At 34.8% G+C, this 21234-nt stretch overlaps 1 protein-coding gene and 1 pseudogene across 1 annotated transcript in view; one reads left to right on the plus strand and one right to left on the minus strand.

Moving 5' to 3' along the window:
• Window positions 1-1000: 1000 nt before the first annotated feature.
• LOC125666322 (atrial natriuretic peptide receptor 1-like) overlaps window positions 1001-21234 on the plus strand; it is a 48970-nt gene continuing 28736 nt past the window's right edge. The window contains exons 1-5 of the mRNA XM_048899500.2: window positions 1001-1298; window positions 11101-11261; window positions 12123-12260; window positions 12694-12829; window positions 13570-13661. Of these exons, the coding sequence (XP_048755457.2) occupies window positions 1001-1298; window positions 11101-11261; window positions 12123-12260; window positions 12694-12829; window positions 13570-13661 (825 nt within the window). The remainder of the gene's footprint in view (window positions 1299-11100; window positions 11262-12122; window positions 12261-12693; window positions 12830-13569; window positions 13662-21234) is intronic.
• LOC125679656 (uncharacterized) lies at window positions 3731-5823 on the minus strand (annotated as a pseudogene).

The following is a 21234-nucleotide window of genomic DNA, read 5'->3' on the forward strand; positions in this document are numbered from 1 at the left end:
ATACTGATACCATATCTCAAGTCTATAATCGGTACCAATTGAATATTCACAGTTACAATCATAATCAGATTTACAATCAATATTAGAGCATCGCGCTCAAAATCACACGGCCTCTCACCTCTGTCGGCGCGGGTTCGAATCCCGCTCGCGCCGGTAAGTGAAAAATTTCCCCATTTTACTTTCGGAAGGTCGGTGGTCTCTTTCCAGGTACATTGTATCTGGGTTTTTCCTTCCACCAATAAAAAAAAGTGGGCGCCACCAGATAACTGAGAAATTGTTGAGTTTGGCGTAAAACATCAATCAATCAATCAATCATATTTATTATTGAAACCGATTCCATATCGAGATTCTAAATTGACACCGAGTACACTAAGATTTGTAAATGATATAAATTCTGTATTCAAAACCCTATGTTGCAGTATAGAATGGATGCGTAACAGATTCATCCTCGATTATCTCAAACAAGATAGACGTCTTTGTTTCTCACAGTATAATGGAACCTAGACATAGCATTGTTTTATTTGATGGCATTCTGAATTCATTTAAAGAATAAACTGAACCGGTGATTTATAGCTATTTTTACAAATTAACGAGTCCTAGATTCTCTAGAGCTTTCGCATCAATCATAGATACTTTTATGTTTCAATTAAGAGCATCTTTTGATTAATATCTAACGTAGCATTAACATGAAAATGCAAAACGATAGCTTAATAAAAAATCATGGATACATAATCATGAAAGATGAAAAGAACAACCCATTTTTATTTGTGAGTTGCCGTTAATCTAGTGTTTCAATAGAAAAACCCTGGTGTTCGTAGGATATCAAACATGATATCAGCATTGCATAATGAGCGACGATGGATAATGATGCTTAAGAACACACTATATAAAGAACAGACATTAACGTTTTACCACTTTCTCTATCACAATGTGAATATAACTATCCACAGTATTTCACTTTTGTTGTCGGTATCTTAGATACAGTAATATAGTCGTGACCATGTTAGCATATTTTACTATTGTTTTAATGTTGAGTGTCTTGGTGTATTCCGAGAAGCCGGAAATAACCATAGGTGCATTCATCGGGGACCAGTCATTGCCATTCGGAATACATCGGAGTGGACCAGCGATTGAATTAGGACTTCAGAAACTGAAAGAACTGGCTGCTGATGAATTTGATGTGGAAGTCATTCGATACATTTCTGACTTGGAGTGTAAACCGGAGATGACTGGTCTTTTCGCAACTGTTGTAGCCGAGATGTATCACAGAGGAAACATATCGGCAATAGTGGGACCCAGTATGTATTCTACTGGTTTAATGATGCATGTTCAATATCTATACTTGTTTAATGATGCATGTTCAATATCTATACTTGTTTAATGATGCATGTTCAATATCTATACTTGTTTCGTATTTAATTTCGTTGGGGTGAAATTTCATTGGTTTTCTTTTAACAAACGCGATTAATTAAGACATAGAAACAAATAATTTAATAATTATAAATAATAATAAATAATATCCTTTATTTATACAGGATTGCACAATTAGTTGTATAAACTAGTTTACATTGTGGTCCTGTCTATAACATATTTGAACAGTCTCGATTGAAGTCAGCATTTCGCAAATTCTATGGTCGTTATAACGATCTAGTTCGTCAATACAACCTCGCATTGGATCAAATGCTGTCTGACGTGTTTCATACCGATTGTTAAGCCGTTCTTGGCACACTGATTTTGACTGCGGATAACTCCGTTTACCTGATCAGGATATGGGGCTCACGGCGGGTGTGACCGGTCAACAGGGGATGCTTACTCCTCCTAGGCACCTGATCCCACCTCTGGTGTGTCCAGGGGTCCGTGTTTTCCCAACTATCTATTTTGTATTGCTTGTAGGAGTTATGAGATTGATCACTGTTCGTTATCTTCACCTTGCATATATATATATATATATATATATATATATATATATATGTACATATCGAAAACATATATCACAAAGTATGGAAATATACTCCTGTTTTGTTAGTTTGTCTACAAACAGTAATCAGTCTCATAGTTTTTATAAAGAATACAAAATTAACAGTAGGGCAAGCGTGGACGTTGGACATACCAAAGTTATCTAATATCTTGAACATAATACAAGGATTACAACAAAGTGTCGTTTCATCCAACTTTAAAAGGAAAATAGATAGGTCGCTGCTGGCAAAGTATCCTAAGTTCAAGTTTCACCACCAACAATTGTTCTAATATTCCAAAAAATCTGACGCTGGAACCTACTCTGAATAAAATACATCAAACTAATAGCAATCGATTTACGAATTCATTTTAATGATAATTCTTAGGTGTAATTTAAAATTTAGAATTTCTTCTAGAGACCATTGTTTTATTTGTATTGCAGTTTTCTGAATTTGATAGATTTTATGTGATCTTGTAGTTACATTTTCAGTTGATTAATTTTGATACTGGCTCTTACAAAAGGTTAGAAATATTGAAAATAAGATTTCATTAATCCACACTCCAGCACCATAGATATATGATAATAACGGATATTGAAATCATTCATGTATGTCAGTTAAGGTCACATGTAATTCTAAATGTTCCAATGCAAGTGGAAATTTGAAAATGTAACTTTCGTCATTAATAGATTTAAAATCAAGGATTACACTACATTGAAATGAACTTATATGTTACACCACATGATTCATCCCTACTAACCTGCTCGGAACATATCCTTTATCGGTGTTAAATGTAACATAAAATCAGAAACTATTGAATGCAACCTCATTTCGCTTCCCCCGATACCCTACCGCGAGCACCCGAGACCCGATGAAATGTCTACATGATTGCGTCTGACGAACTACAGGTATCAAATCCGCATGACCTAATTCTTACACAAGTAAGAAATAAATTTCATTGTTAAAAGGTCATGATGGTATGGTGCCAGTATATTAAAAATGTATCGGCATGAAGACCGCCACAGTAAGATAAGCTTCCATCAACTACTTTTTTTATTCTGCCAAATAAAAGTTTTGTCATATACTAAACATGGGGAAATGATTGTGGTGGCTTTAATGTCGCTATATTCGCGGTCAGGGATTTGACACAATAAGTTTTGAACAGTTACCAGTAATCCAGTAATTGAGTTGAATTCCGCGAAAATAAAACCGCCGCAATTAGACCAATATGAAAAACCGCGAACTTAAGTGCAGTTCCACATAATAATCATACAAAGGGTGGCACATCGACCGTCAGGGATTGACCTGATACTTACATATGATTGCGCCCATGACAAAAGGGCCCTTATGGCAATTTTTACCCATTTCCACTTTTTAGCAGATTTAGATAGATAATAGGTAGAGGATTAAAAATATGTAATTTTATGGTCTTCCTTCACTTCTAAGACGTAATTTTTTGCGTTTGATGCACTGATATATTCTATAACATCAGTGCAACGTCATGACGTTATTGGCGTCATTACGGAGAACAACAATTTATTTAATCTGAAAGAGAAAAGGTGCTGGATATATCTTTTAAGTTTAATTTCAATTCTTTAAATGCTTGTGTGTGTGTATTATTTGATAGAGAAAAAAGACACTCAAATTTTAGGCACTTAAATTTTTTTTCCAATACAAATAAATCAAATCACTTAAATTTGATATTCATGGCTTAAATTAAAGGAACATTAGATTTTCACATTTTTAGTCGAACATAAGACAGTCAATTTGATGAAAACATGAAAATTGCATTTTAATTCATAAAAATTCCGAATTAAAATACACTGTACGAGTTTACTAGCACACGCACGCACCACACACACGCACGCACACACATACACTTGATTAATCAAAATTTCAAATAAAAATACAAAATGACTGCCGATTGATACAGAGCATGTTTCAAGTGACTATTCTTCCGACGGTGTAGGGCACAGACTATCTTGGTGTGCAGGTCGTACATAAGGCCGTACATTTCTGTATAAATACTGCTGCCTTTCCCTCGTCAATCCGACAGGAAGAAGAATTTCTGGTAGTGCTGCGGCATCAAATGAAGGTGATCCATTCTTTTTCAAGAAAACCATTTTCTCGTCAGAGTCGACACGTTCCTTGACGTAAACATTCCATGGTTCCTCTGATGTAAAACGGAAATGGTGGTATTTCCTTATGCCTTTAACCGCTCGGTAATAAGTGGAGAGAAAGGTTTTCCAGTCTCTCCAATTCCATGCATCTCCATAAGGCACTGCTTCATTGGAAGCTGAAGATTTATTGACTAGCGTCTGGAACTGGCCTAGGGAATCAACGTCTGACCTTCGGAAGAGCTTACGAATGTGGCCAAAACCATTGTCTACAAGACACCTGTAATACAAAAACGACAATCTTTTACTATTAACATACATTTTCATTATTTATTCTTTTCACAAATCATTTTTGAAACTCCCATTTGTTTACCGGGTGTGTCCTGGAATCTGCATACTGTAATTGATGTCACTGTGACGACCAGTCATAACTCGCCAACATAAATAACCTAGTACATACTGGTTTTTGTTTTGTCCTGTTGGAATAAGTATATATTTACTGTTCTTACTATCATTACTAGAATCAAAATCTTAAACAGAGCTTCCAAGTATATTTATCTTTCGTAATTTACAAACATCTCACCAGAACAGTTGTCTGCGTGAAGTGAACAGGTCATCTCTCCAAATCCATCCTCACTAAGGGCGTGGTCTAACATGCTGATCACTGCATTTGGCCCATTTGTCAGTGTTCCATCCGCTCCTTTAAAATAAAAGTGGATATTGAAAAATCATTATATTTGTAACAATATACATCATACCATTTCATACATCTATTAATGAATATAGAATGTACCTATTGTTTGATCTTCATCTATGATGTAGTTCAACTGTTTTGACACACTATCGACTCTCACACCAAATACTTGGACCCGGCGGAGCTGTGCAAAGTAAGTAGGACCCATCTGGCGAGAGTGATGTGGTAATTGGAAGTGCTGAGCGAAGTCGAATGTGTAGTGCACATTATTTAGTTCTTCTCCCTCCCACCTCGCCATCTCATTTGTTGCAGTTTCTATGCAGCTCCTATAATGCAATCTTTCCTTCTTTGCGTCTGCTATATGTTTTTGAAAATTTTCAACAGCTGCTAGCTTCTCTTCTTCAGTCACGGCATCAATAATTTGTTTGCGCAAACACTCACATCTCTGGCAAACGTCATCCCTGGGTTTGCTGATCTTTATGTGTGGAACACATTTCAACCATGCATCCTCAAAAGATGATATTCGCAGAGCACGAACTCCTGTCTCTTGACATGAAGTGTTATATCGCTGGTGAATTGCTTTTTTGGTGTCAGAAGAGGGTAGATAAATAGGAGGAATACCGTCACTTCCTCTGGGGGCTTCTGGTTGTGGCATCCCCACTTCAGCAGCATAATTAGTTATGAACATTATGGCACGTTGTATTTCCTCGAATTGTAGAGCATGAACCGGTTTTTTTTCCTTTATTTCCGTGCTCTCGTGGAACAGCTCCATGATCATCAAGATGTTTTGCAATATTTTTGAAAACTTTTTCTGTTGTATCATATACGATGAGAAATGCTTTTCTACAGATTGCCTGACTTTCAAAACTATACTCATATCTCGCACGTTTGCGTTCCTTTCGTTTGGATGTTACTTTCTTGTTCCCAACCTTTTTTATCGAACCCATTATATACATTTCTTTTTCCTCTTTTGTCATTTCCCTCAGTCTGTAAATGTGGTCTGTAATTTCTGATTTCAAAAAATTATCCAAGCAGTTACTAGAACAATTGCACACAAATTCATCTTCCACTTCTGTATTTTCGTCATTACTGTCATGTACAACACTATTCTCAATCTCTGAATACTGTGAAATTCTAGACATAATTAGCTCCTGCTGATCGCATTCATTTGCTGAACCTTCATCCTCACTACATGTATAGCTATCACGTTCACCCTGATGGAGCCCAAAATGTTCCCGAAACAGGTCATCAAGTTCCTAAATAAAATTGATGTCTTGTATTTTAATGAAACATGAGAAGAGAAAAAACGATTTAAACATCACAAGGATATTACTAGTAATAAAAACTTTAACCACCGCCCCCCTCAATTTAACAATATCTATTCAATTAATTTAGCATATCTTATTTCAATACACTGTAGAAATGAAACAGGACAGTAAAGGCATCTCAGAGTCGGGCTTCAAAAATGGAAAGTCACAAAATACATGTAGATTGCAGAAGATAGACCACTTCAGGGGCGTAGCTTCCTATGAAACACGGAAGTATGTGCTTCCACATTGTTGCGTAAAAAATGAAGTAATTTAAAGTAAAGTTAAAATGAATGGATAATCTTCTTTCTTTTTTAATTGAAGGAAGTTACGATGTCCTTACCCTATGTGCCTGTGTGTAAAATTAAAGAATATGTGTATTGGAGACTTTGAAAATACCTTTTTTAATTGTCTAAAATGCACCAGCTTTCGGGGGCTTCGCCTCTTGGGCCCAACCAGGCCTTTGCCCTGGACCCATTTGGGGCCATAGGGCAGCCCCCAAACCCCCTGCCCTTTCTGCTTCCATATTTATCTTCCCCAAGCTACGTCCCTGCACTTGCATGTATACTAACCAAGTTATAAGTTATTTCCCGGGAGAATTTTCCCTCTATTCACTTTCGACTGACAATATTCTTTTCGTATAACCAGGTTCATTCTAAAAACATCTATATGTTAATCATGCTCTCTCTCTCTCTCTCTCTCTCTCTCTCTCTCTCTCTCTCTCTCTCTCTCTCTATATATATATATATATATATATATATATACACATATACATATATATATATATATATATATATATATATATCTATATATATAAGTTACGGATGTCAAAATATTGTTCTACATCATTTAGCCTATAGACTATATGTTTTTTTTAATGAGGACGATAAAGTTTTATTAAATAATTCTTCTTTTTTCATGAAGATATTTAAAAATTTTAAAGTTTCACCGGTTTATCAATACCAGTATATTAACATCTATCGACTATGCATGAAATCGTAATTTTGTTAAATTCACATATAAGATTTTCCTTTGGGGTACCCCAACAATTAAGTTAATGTCAAAGAGTTATCTCTCTTGGATTTATAAATAGGACTACCAGACGCACAGACTTTTCATACAAAGTGTAGATGTCTAAGTACTATCCCCAAATTTATACAATTTTTTCATGACTACGTTGTAAATTTTATATTGACTATATAATGAATTTTAATAATATATAGCTTTATATATAGTGGCGTACAACAATCGTCTGTTTGACATTGCGTCGATCCCGTTGACAACTGTAAACATTGCAAATAACGAGGCGGATCTTGCATATTTTGAAAGTGGGTTCAACTTTTGTATTGATAATTATGAATTGTTTTTACCTCAAACTCATCCATGATTAGTTGTTCAATGAAATGACATAATCTTTGATGAATCTTCGTGGAGTTGTTATATCTAGGCCCTATTTGCTAAAAGTTTATTTCGGTCCGCTGCATATGTAGAAAAAGAAACCGACGCGGAACATTCCGACTTTTTTTAAAAAAAAAGAAAGAATATGTTTATCATGAAAATCATTGGATATATAAATGTTTCATTCAAACATATTGTTTTCAAATTGTCTTTCTCGTTTTGGTTTAAAGTGTAGAGCTCTATATCATATGCATACATACATTGATAAATTTAACACGTGGATCTCTGAATTATTGGTGCACGAATCTTTACGGCGCGGCGCTACGTAACGTCAAATCTTTGTGACGTTATTTCTCTGTTCTACTGAATATGCCATAAGGACCTTTTGTAATGGGCTCAATCATATACTTTACCCCTATATATACAAACTTTATATGTGATATATTTTTTGTCATCTGATGCATCTTTACAGAGATATGCTACTAAAACTAGATTTTACTTTAATTGAACACAAAATAGCTAATAAAATATGCATGAAATTGTTACTCAATATAGGGAAAATTCTCAATACTTTTTGACCAATAAAAATACACAATAGCAAGTAAAGTCCCTTTGTCCTTTATTCATTACCATGGTGACAATATCTCACACGTCTCCATGGCAACCATTAATTTTATTTGATACGTCCCATCTTGAACCAAAGCGTTCCGTTCTCGATGATAACCGTTCGTTCCGAATCTTAAAGCGTTCCTTTCCAGATAAAACACCGTCTCGTTCTTGCTGAAACGGTTCGAACCGTTCAGCCCCCCCCCCCCTAAAAAAAATCAACAACACCTCGTTCCCAGATAGGTTACCCTTCCAATTGTGTAGTAGTACGTATCAGGTTGTGTAGATTGCACCTACTCAAATTTTAATCAGTATGAAAGTTTGAAGATATCGAACAGTGATCAATCTCATAATTCCAAAACGAAATACAACATAGAGAGTTAACAAACACAGACCCTTAGATATACCATAGGTAGGATCAGGTGCCCAGAAGGGGGAATCATCACCTGTTGACCGGTCACACCCGTCCTGAGCCCTTTATCTTGATCGGTGAAAACGGAGTAATACGTAATCAAAATTATAAGGTTAAGCGATTTTATACAATTCAATTATACCTGTATATATATATATATATATATATATATATATATATATATATATATATATATATATACAGCCGATACTGTGATGCAAAAGATCACTATTATAATAGTAATACAGAGGAAAACAAGTTAGATTTCACAAGGAATTGTGATAAAAATGTTTAGAACATCAAAAATCTTGATAAGATAAATGGAGCAATTCGCAATTTAAATTATCTATCTTCACCTTTCATTCATTAGGCCTACGACACCCCCCCCCCCTCCCCCCATGGATTATAACTGGGTTTTTTAATTCTAGCCCTAACAGATTTTGCTTAAATTGAGCTTTCCCAGCTTTAACGTGACGTACCATAATATAATGTATTTGCTGCAGATTTTCGTCACAAGTGAAACTTGTCTCTCGTACAAATACCTATTGTTGCATGAAGGTTCTATCGTCAGAGAACCTTCGGACTTTTATTCCTAATGTAAAGAGTAAGGCGAAGGCACGATTGCCATATTTATTGCATGTTATAACTCAAGCCCGTGTGAGCCAAATCTCAAACTCATATACAATTTTCAACTTGTTACCGTAATACAATCATGGATTAACAATGATATTGAGCATTATTAATGAAATATTTTAATTCCTAGCTTGCAGCCAACCTACAGAAACAATCGGGAGAATGGCTGCTGCATGGAATATCCCTATGTTTGCACTAAGCGGAGCTTTCCAATCCTTAGCCGACAAGCAGATCTACAAGACCCTGACTAGACTCTCTTACAGTTACAATCAGATAGCTGAATTTTACATCAATGTTTTCTCCCATTTCAATTGGACTGATGTTTCCATTTTGTATGAAGGAGAAGGAACTCGTTTTCTAAGACTCATATATGATTTTAATAAAGGTATTGCGGAAAATATACATGCGGCTTTTCTTGGATCCGGTCTTTCATCTACGATGCTTCAATTTTCATCTGAATCTGATCAAGGATATGCCAAGGCACTGCGCAAAGGAAATGCATCATCTCGAGGTAAGTAATGAATTCATCTCAGGGTATGCAATATATTCATATTGTGATATGTATTGTTTACCTGATCAAGATATAGGGCTCACAGTGGGTGAGGCCGGTCGACAAGGGATGCTTACTCCTCCTTGGCACCTGACCCCACTTCTGGTATATCCAGAGGTCCGTGTTTACTCAACTCTCTATTTTGTATTGCTTATAGGAGTTATGAAATTGATCACTGTTCGTTATCTTCACCTTTCATTCATCTATTGGTATATATTGAATTCTCATTGGTGTATAGAGGATTCGTATTGATATATGCAAATGCTCGTCTAAGGTGTGTAATGCTGTTGTCAAAATTTGAACACTTTTAAAAAACATTTAAAAACACATCTTTTTAGACTTGCATATTATTAGTATTATAGGTGGTTTAATCTTCATGGTTTCTTTACCATCATTTTAACATGACTTTTTCAAGTGTATAATTGTATATTTATTTCAACTATTGTATTTTATATCATTTGATTGTACGGCGTGCAACTTTTTTCATGCATATCATGTTTTAGATTTTAGTAATTTTATTTCACATTATTGATCTTTTTCTAGCATTGTTTTGATATTACAATGTATCTGTCTTAATGCTATTATATAATATCCTTTTACTACTTTTATAACATGCTGTATCATTTTCATTGTGTGTAGCGCTTTAGAGTGGTTATTTATTGCCATATAGGACGCTATATAAATCAATATCATTATTATTATGCATATGAACAGACATGAATTCGTACAAATGTAAGTAATGGATTCGCCTCGATGTATGTGATGGAATCATATTGGGGTATATAATGAATTTGTTTTGGGGTAAGTAATGGATTTATCTCGGGGTATGCAGTAGATACGTCTCGGGGTATAGAATGGATTCGTTACGGGACATGTAACGAAAAGATTGGAGGGTAATAAGAGATTCGTACTGGGGTATGTAGTTGATTCATATTGGATTCGTCACGAGGTATATCATGGATTCCTCTCAAGGTATGTAGTGGATTTATCTCGGAATATGTAATGGATTCACCTGATCGAGATATAGGGCTCACGGTGGGAGTGACCGGTCGACAGGGGATGCTTACTCCCCCTAGGCACCTGATCCAACCTCTGGTGTGTCCAGGGGCCCGTGTTTGCCCAAATCTCTATTTGATATTGCTTATGGGATTGGTCACTGTTTATTATCTTCACCTTTCATTCGTCTCTGGATATCTAATACTTGGAATATATGGAAAACAATGATTTTAATGAGAGAGAAGTAAGGATTAAGTGCATAATTGAACGTCAATTTATACTAACTTGACATTTCATGACAAATATTCAAAAATATAGTTTTTAAGATTTGTAAGTTGTGCTAAATTTCACAAGGATGGTGTAGAGAAAGTTAGAGTGGAGAAAGAAAACATTTCACATTTTGTGTTTTCAATATAATCTTTTTTTCTCCAGTTTTTCTCATTGTTTGCAACAATATTGCCCTCAGAGAGTTGATGCTGACTGCGCACTCGATTGGTATGACAAATGGAGAGTATGTGTTCCTGTATTTCTTTGCGATGAATGGATTCATCAACGGCGAGATAAACTGGAAGATGGGAGATGAAAATGACGAGGTATAATACGCATGTGTTTATGATTCAACATAGTACAAACGTTTACCTATAAACTATAATCAATAATGGTAAATCATAGTCTTGTGATATGAATGCAAGGTGAAGTTAACGAACAGTGATCAATCTCATAACTCCTACAAGCAATACAAAATAGATAGTTGGGCAAACACGGAACCCTGGACACACCAGAGGTAGGATCAGGTGCCTAGGAGGAGTAAGCATCCCCTGTTGACCGGTCACACCCGCCGTGAGCCCCATATCCTGATCAGGTAAACTATTTTTTTGGTATTGATTATAGGAGTTATGAGATTGATCACTGTTCGTTATCTTAACCTTTCATTTTATAGAAGAAAAAACTAAAACAAAGAGTTGAAGGTTGAACAAAATCAATGTGGCAATAAGAATGAAGTATGTGACCGGTCGACAGGGATTACTTACTACTCCTAGACACCAGGTCCCAATTCTGACAGAGATTACTTACTACTCCTAGACACCAGGTCAACTCGGATATATCCGGTGATCTGGGTTTCCTCAACTCTTTATTTTGTATTCCTTATAAGAAAGTTGAAGATAACGAACAGTGATTAATTTCATAACTCATCAATCTCAAAACCCTTGATGAGTTATGAGATTGATCACTTTTTATGATAGGAATCCACCATTTTTTCACGTCATTCCTTTGATTGTACGTTTAAGACTAGCGAATCACAATAACGTTAAGAGTTTTATACATATTTCTTTTATTTTTCAATTGTATGATTGTTTAAAGCAACAACAACAGCAACAAACTAACAAAAAATAAAACCTACATCAAAAAGTAAACATTACACTGAGGGTATCTAATGAATGTTTGATTTACAGATCGTGAGAAAGGCCTTCCAGTCATTGTTCCTCGTGGGACTCTTTCAGTCGGAAACCAATGAATATGCGGAATTCAAGTTTGAACTTACGAGAAGATCTTTGGAAATGTACAACTACACCTACGGTGTAAAGGAAGATGTATGCGATTTATTGTTATACACACACTAGTCACTTTTATATACACTTTTCGCTACGTTTCAATATCTTTATTATTATGGATACACACAAGTACACGAAGTACTTCATATAATTTCTACGTTTTGCTAACATTCAATATTGCCATGTCTATACGTTGACCGATTAATTCTGTTCTTAAATATATGTTTATCTGGGGTTTACTATATTTTATTGGGTTTTTTTTTCGGGGGGTTTATTTCCTTTTTGGTTGCTTTATTTTTTGTCTTTTCTTATAATCGAGAACCTCCTTTAAAATCAATGATAAAATAGCAATTTTTTTTTAAAAAAAATACATTTGCAACTCAGAAACCATCGTGTGCAAATACATTCGCCAATGGATGATTAGCCAAATGTTTTTAAGGAAATACATGCTCACGCATGATTCATTTTGTAGGTGAATCCACACGCTTTCGCATTTTATGTCGCATTTACATTATATGGAGAAGCTGTAAAGAACATAATTCGTGATGGAAAAGACTTCCGAGATGGCAAAGAAGTCACTAAACGTTTATGGAACAGAACATTTAATGGTAAGAAAAAAAAAAGATTTTGGTGGCAAATTTCGAGATGCACACAGTACAACAAAAATACATATTAGACAATAGTGAAAATGTAAGTCTTCATAATAACATGGCATGTATCGGTCAACAGGGAATGCTTACTCCTCCTAGGCACCTGGTCCCACCTCTAGTACATCCAGGGGTCCGTGTTTTCCCAATTCTCTATTTTGATTTACTTATAGGAATTATCAGATTGATCACTGTTCGTTATCTTCACGAAATAGCATCAGTAGTTATATTGTTTAGTATTAAGAACGTTACGTCTATGATTAATAGTCTTGATAGAATACTAGTTAAAGTTTAATGTTAGTGTCGTTGTGACTTATTTTAACCTACACCAAGGAATTCACAGGCACCGTTAGTGTTCTTGGTGATGACAATACTTTAATGTGACATTGATCGAAACGCACATGAATAACCTGTTAGTGTCAACCAAATTGATGTATGTTGCACAGTTCCCCACATAAAGCTTGGCAAATATTTCACTCAAGTTCACGAATGGAACGTATAACGCGTACGAATATTATCTTAACGATGCAGTATTTGTCATAACAAAATTTATATTAAATATATATTTTAGTTGAGATACCAAGTCAGCTGCAGGTCATCTCCACTATATGGACATAACAGAATTTTATCAAAATTGGTTTTGTTATTTTGATGTTTTAGAAATCATTTTAAGTCATACGATTTTTTCTCTATCATTCTAGCGGTCAGCGGAAAGTTATTCGTTAACACCGAAGGTGATCTGCTTGTTGACATGATGATTCTGGATCTGGATCTTAAAACCGGCGAATTTGTTGTAGGTAGTCATTCTATCAAAGAAATGTAGAACTAACATATATATCATTTAATTATGTTAACAATATATAATTTCTGATCCCTCCTCTGGTTTATCCAGGGGTCCGTTTTTGTCTGATCCAATCTCTGGTATATCCAGGGGTCCATGTTTGTCTGATCCTTCCTCTGGTATATCCAGGGGTTCGTGTTTGTTTGATCCCACCTCTGGTATATCCAGGGGTCCGTGTTTGTCTGATCCCACCTCTGGTATATCCAGGGGTCCGTGTTTGTCTGATCCCTCCTCTGGTATATCCAGGGGTCCGTGTTTGTCTGATCCCACCTCTGGTATATCCAGGGGTCCGTGTTTGTCTGATCCTACCTCTGGTATATACAGGGGTCCGTGTTTGTGTGATCCCACCTCTGGTATATCCAGGGGTCCGTGTTTGTCTTATCCCTCCTCTGGTATATACAGGGGTCCGTGTTTGTGTGATCCCACCTCTGGTATATCCAGGGGTCCGTGTTTGTTTGATCCCACCTCTGGTATATCCAGGGGTCCGTGGTTATCCAAAACTCTATTTTACATTTATTATAGGAGTCATTTGATCGACCACTGTTTTCCTATTGTTTAACGCTGATTAATCACTGTTATTCACCTTTCACTATAAAGATGAATATATAGCATATATAAAACATTATCCAGACATACGCAATACTAGGAGAGGCACGGCCAATAAGTATCTCGAATAGCCCATACTCGGTTTTTCTTCCCATCCTCAACCAATTCTTTGGGGGTTTTTTCCGTCGTGCTGACATTTTTCCAGACTCAACTTGTGGAATATCCACACCAATCCACGACTTACGCCTCTTAATCAACGATTTACTCGAAACTTGATCTACAGAAGCCTATTAATATCGGGGCACATATTTCAAATTAATAATGGTGGTAACCAACTTCTTTACAAGCACTTTAATGCATCGGACCACTCCATCTTGTCAATGAGGGTAAGGATTTTAGAAAAAAAATTGCCATCACACAAACAATCCTACATTAAGCACCCCTTTTCGTAGACAACGAGAAGATCACTTGATCAGGACCCTAGGCACTGCATTTCCATATGGATGCAATGATAATGTATGTGATGTGGGAAATTTGACTAGTCCACAAGGAAATAACGTGAATGTGATGGGACTCTTTCCCAATACCCAAAGACGAAAACACAGTCATGGACATCGTTCATATAAAAGACCAAGTATAAATGATGTCACGTTTAATTCACTTTTGCCTCACGTCAATAGACAATTAGGTTCACATCATATTCGTACAAAACTTTACTCTATTCCTTTGAGGGTTTAACACACGTTATTTGAAGAAGCTATGACTAGTCTATACTTGGATTTTCAGCACCTGAATATAGACTGAACTCTATGATTATGGATGTTGCCTACCACAGGCTCTATAAACCAGCATGGACTATGAATGATATTCCTTCCAAATCATGCCGCCAGTTCCTTAATCTCAAAGTTACAAACAAAGGAATAGATGTCGTCAACACAAGCAACATTCTTCGTCATAAAAGGGTTCAGTCGCGTATTCCAACTTATTTCAAATTCAAGTCTACACCCTGTATTTCCTACAGCTATACTTCTACTATTGCATCCAAACTTTTTAATTATAAACATACTTCGCAGTGCTTAGATATAGACCATCTTATACGTAATCCACCAACATGTTCTTCATCTTCTTTCAACTATAGTCCAGCTGGACATGTCATTACTGGTGATGTTGATATAGTTGAAAATGAGGACCTCAAATCACTAATTGTTAAAGGTCCTAAATACAGAGAACCTCGGTCTTTTAATTGGCGACAGAACTTCATCTCTATTATGAGTTCTGTCGAAGGTTATGCCAGGCGATGGGCTTAATATGAAAAAGAAGAACTTCATACATTGTCAGAATGGGTTAAAAGCATAAGAGTTATACCAAAATCCCGCATTAGACACATGAAAACAAAAGTACGTACCATCTATCCTTCTGTGTTTAGTAAACCAGAAGTGATAAAAGAATTATATAGGTTACATGAGGAATATGTTTTGGTTCCAGCTGACAAAGGTAGTAACAACATTGTCTTTGTTTGTAAGGCTCATTATTACAACTGTATTTTTAACGAACTTGGCATTAATTCCACTTTTGGTAATCATACTTATACTCCAATTGCCCTTTCAAGAAATGAAATTCTTCAAAACCATGCTTCAGTTTTAGACACATTTAATCTTCCAGTCAATGGGTCGAATGAATATGAGTTTCCGTACCTATACTGGATTCCTAAACTACATAAAGACCCTTACAAACAAAGATACATTGCTGGATCCAGTAAGTGCTCTACCAAGCCCCTATCTTTGCTCCTCACGAAAATGTTAACAGCTGTGAAGGAGAAACTTCAAACTTACTGTGCGACTACATATGCCAGAAGTGGTGTTAATCAAATGTGGATTCTAAAAAATTCTAAAGAACTTTTAGTAAACTTGAAATCACAGAATTTTCCCCCAATCAATAACATTAAAACCTATGACTTTTCAACACTATACACGACCATTCCTCACGATAAATTAAAGACTAGACTTTTTTAAATCATAGACAGTTGCTTCTTCAACAAAAACGGAAATATTCATATCTAGTGATCAGTCATTCAAAAACTTACTTTGTTAAACACCACTCTGATTCCATGCACACGTACTCTGAAGTTGAAATAAAAAATATGCTAGAGTTCCTCATTGACAATATCTTCGTGGTCTTTGGTGATCAGGTCTTCCAACAGTCTGTTGAAATTCCCATGGACACGAATTGTGCTCCTTTGTTAGCTGACCTGTTTTTATATTCATATGAAGCGGAATTTATTCAAAAACTTCTACGTGAGAAGAAAAAATCTCTCGCTGTGACCTTCAATTCGACTTTTAGATATATCGATGACGTTTTGTCTATTAACAATGATAGCTTTCATTCATATGTCGATTTGATATATCCCTGTGAGCTCGAAATAAAGGACACCACAGAGTCGTCCACTTCTGCTTCATACTTAGATATTTTATTGAAAGTAGACATTAACGGCAAACTAACAACTCAACTGTATGACAAACGAGATTATTTCAGCTTCTCCATCGTCAACTTCCCACATTTATGTAGCAATATTCCATTATCACCTACATATGGTGTTTATATATCTCAACTGATTCGATATGCAAGAGCTTGTTCTGGGTATAGTCAGTTTTTAAATCGAGGTAAGCTACTGACAACAAGATGATGGTAAAGGGATTTCAACAGTCTCGATTGAAGTCAGCATTTCGCAAATTCTATTGTCGTTTTAACGATCTAGTTCGTCAATACAACCTCATATTGGGTCAAATGCTGTCTGACGTGTTTCATACCGATTGTTAAGCCGTTCTTGGAGCACTGATTTTGACTGCGGATAACTCCGTTTACCTGATCAGGATATAGGGTTCACGGCGGGTGTGAGCGGTCAACAGGGGATGCTTACTCCTCCTAGTCACCTGATCCCACCTCTGGTGTGTCCAGGGGTCCGTGCTTGACTAACTATCTATTTCGTATTACTTATACGAGTTATGAGATTGATTTCTGTTCGTTATCTTCACCTTGCATACAACTTAGGTCTGAAGACTTAGAGAGTACTTAAGTAGAACTTCAGTTTTTCCATGTTCCTCTGAACATAGATTGATGTAAAGAACCCTAGAAACCCAACTTTGTGTCACATGTAATGCCATTTCTAAGACCCACCAGCATTATACCAGCATCTACGCCCTTCTTGAAGTTTTTCAGGTGAATCCACACCTGGGTCGCATACAATGTACCACACCATGAATTTGTTTGTACAGTCACGTGGAAGATGATTTTCCGTACAGCTTGGGGTTGAGGGTTTTGGTATTCAATAAAAGCTCCGTCTGGAACAGCTGATCGAACTAATGATGTGCCGACCTTTGTAATGTATGCTTGTTCTGCATGTTGTCAGTTTTTACATCGATACAGGATACCGACAAACAAATTGACGGCGCAGGGGTTTAAACAATCTCGCTTAAAGTCAGCATTTTGCAAATTATATGGTTGTCATAACAGTCTAGTTTGCCAATACAACCTATCATTGAGTCAAATTCAATCCTACCGATTGTTGGCACACTGATTTTGACTAAGGTATTTTGTATTACTTACAGGAGTTATGAGATCGATCACTGTTCATTATCTTCACCTTTTATTTTGTCTGTGGATCAGTGGGTCAATGGCACAAAGCAAAAATACCAAATGTAAACTGCTTTGGTGGTTAAATTAAAGCTCTAATCATAGTTGCGCTAAAATACGAATGTCTTTCCTATTTAATATCATACCTTAAAAAATGCATTGAATCATAAGTACATGGAATGACCCATCCGATAGTAATGCGCTAATTATCAAACACATTGAAATAAGTAAACGTACAGTATTTCACGTGTAAACTGAATGGATCTTCACATGTTATAATTACAGCGTGTTGGACACGGAGCTCTAGGTGAATTTCATCTCAGTAATTACAACACAATTCATTGGCCGAATAATAAAGGACCCCCCGCAAACAGACCGCCATGTGGATTTACTGGGGAGGCACCAGAGTGTTTAAATATAGAGGGTAAATTGTAGATTCAAGTTTTAAAAACAGAAATAGTTGACTCGATTCTGTTTCCTTGTATGTTTTCCTTGTATTTGCAGGAAAAGATTTTCTTCAATTAACCATAGTATCCACTGATCGGATACACACAACAATAGCAAATAAAATCCACTGATCGGATACACCCAACAATAGTATCCACTGATCGGATACCCACAATGAAGCATTATATACAGAAATCCAGACATACTTACGCAAAAACAACATATACGTATATATTCACTATATGCATCTATAGATTACACAGTAGAGGCATGATATATCTACATTAACAGGTTATACTTAGTGATGCGATATATAAATATATATATATATATATATATATAGATATATATATATATATATATATATATATATATATATATATATTACACAGTAGAGACATGATATATCAACATTAACAGGTTATACTTAGTGATGTTATACACCTATATATTACACAGTAGAGACATGATATATCTACATTAACAGGTTATATCTATAGATTACACAGTAGATACATGGTATATATACATTAACAGGTTATACTTAGTGATGTGATACATCTATATATTGCAAAGTAGAGACATGATATATCTACATTAACAGGTTATACTTAGTGATGTTATACACCTATATATTACACAGAAGAGACATGATATATCTACATTAACAGAGTATACTTAGTGATGTTATACACCTATATATTACAAAGTAGAGACATGATATATCCACATTAACAGGTTATACTTAGTGATGTTATACATCTATATATTACACAATAGAGACATGGTATATCTACATTAACAGGTTATACTTAGTGATGTTACACATCTATATATTACACAGTAGAGACATGATATATCTACATTAACAGGTTATACTTAGTGATGTGATACATCTATAGATTACACAGTAGAGGCATGATATATCTACATTAACAGGTTATACTTAGTGATGTTATACCTCTATATATTACACAGTAGAGACATGATATATCTACATTAACAGGTTATACTTAGTAATGTGATACCTCTATAGATTACACAGTAGAGACATGATATCTCTACATTAACAGGTTATACTTAGTAATGTTATACATCTATATATTACACAATAGAGACATGGTATATCTACATTAACAGGTTATACTTAGTGATGTTATACATCTATATATTACACAATAGATACATGATATATCTACATTAACAGGTTATACTTAGTAATGTTATACATTTATATATTACACAGTAGAGACATGATATATCTACATTAACAGGTTATACTTAGTGATGTGATACATCTATATATTACACAGTAGATACATGATATATCTACATTAGCAGGTTATACTTAGTGATGTGATACATCTATGTATTACACAGTAGAGACATGATATATCTACATTAACAGGTCATACTTAGTGATGTTATACACCTATATATTACACAGAAGAGACATGATATATCTACATTAACAAGTTATACTTAGTGATGTGATACATTTATATATTACACAGTAGAGACATGATATATCTACATTAACAGGTTATACTTAGTGATGTGATACATCTATATATTACACAGTAGAGACATGATATATCTACATTAACAAGTTATACTTAGTGATGTGATACACCTATATATTACACAGTAGAGCCATGATATATCTACATTAACAGGTTATACTTAGTGATGTGATACATTTATATATTACACAGTAGAGACATGATATATCTACATTAACAGGTTATACTTAGTGATGTGATACATTTATATATTACATAGTAGAGACATGATATATCTACATTAACAGGTTATACTTAGTGATGTTATACATCTATATATTACACAATAGATACATGATATATCTACATTAACAGAGTATACTTAGTGATGTGATATATATATATATATATATATATATATATATATATATATATATATATATATATACACAGTAGAGATATGATATATCTACATTAACAGGTTAAACTTAGTAATGTGATACATTTATATATTATACAGTAGAGGCATGATATATCTACATTAACAGGTTATACTTAGTGATGTGATACATCTATATATTACACAGTAGAGACATGATATATCTACATTAACAGGTCATACTTAGTGATGTTATACATCTATATATTACACAATAGATAAATGATATATCTACATTAACAGAGTATACTTAGTGATGTGATACATCTATATATTACACAGTAGAGACATGATATATCTACATTAACAGGTTATGCTTAGTAATGTGATACATTTATATATTACACAGTAGAGGCATGATATATCTACATTAACAGGTTATACTTAGTGATGTGATACATCTATATATTACACAGTAGATACATGATATATTTACATTAGCAGGTTATACTTAGTGATGTGATACATCTATGTATTACACAGTAGAGACATGATATATCTACATTAACAGGTCATACTTAGTGATGTTATACACCTATATATTACACAGAAGAGACATGATATATCTACATTAACAAGTTATACTTAGTGATGTGATACATTTATATATTACACAGTAGAGACATGATATATCTACATTAACAGGTTATACTTAGTGATGTGATACATCTATATATTACACAGTAGAGACATGATATATCTACATTAACAAGTTATACTTAGTGATGTGATACACCTATATATTACACAGTAGAGCCATGATATATCTACATTAACAGGTTATACTTAGTGATGTGATACATTTATATATTACACAGTAGAGACATGATATATCTACATTAACAGGTTATACTTAGTGATGTGATACATCTATATATTACATAGTAGAGACATGATATATCTACATTAACAGGTTATACTTAGTGATGTTATACATCTATATATTACACAATAGATACAT

Source organism: Ostrea edulis, chromosome 10 (assembly GCF_947568905.1).
Source record: "Ostrea edulis chromosome 10, xbOstEdul1.1, whole genome shotgun sequence".
Lineage (NCBI taxonomy): Eukaryota > Metazoa > Mollusca > Bivalvia > Ostreida > Ostreidae > Ostrea > Ostrea edulis.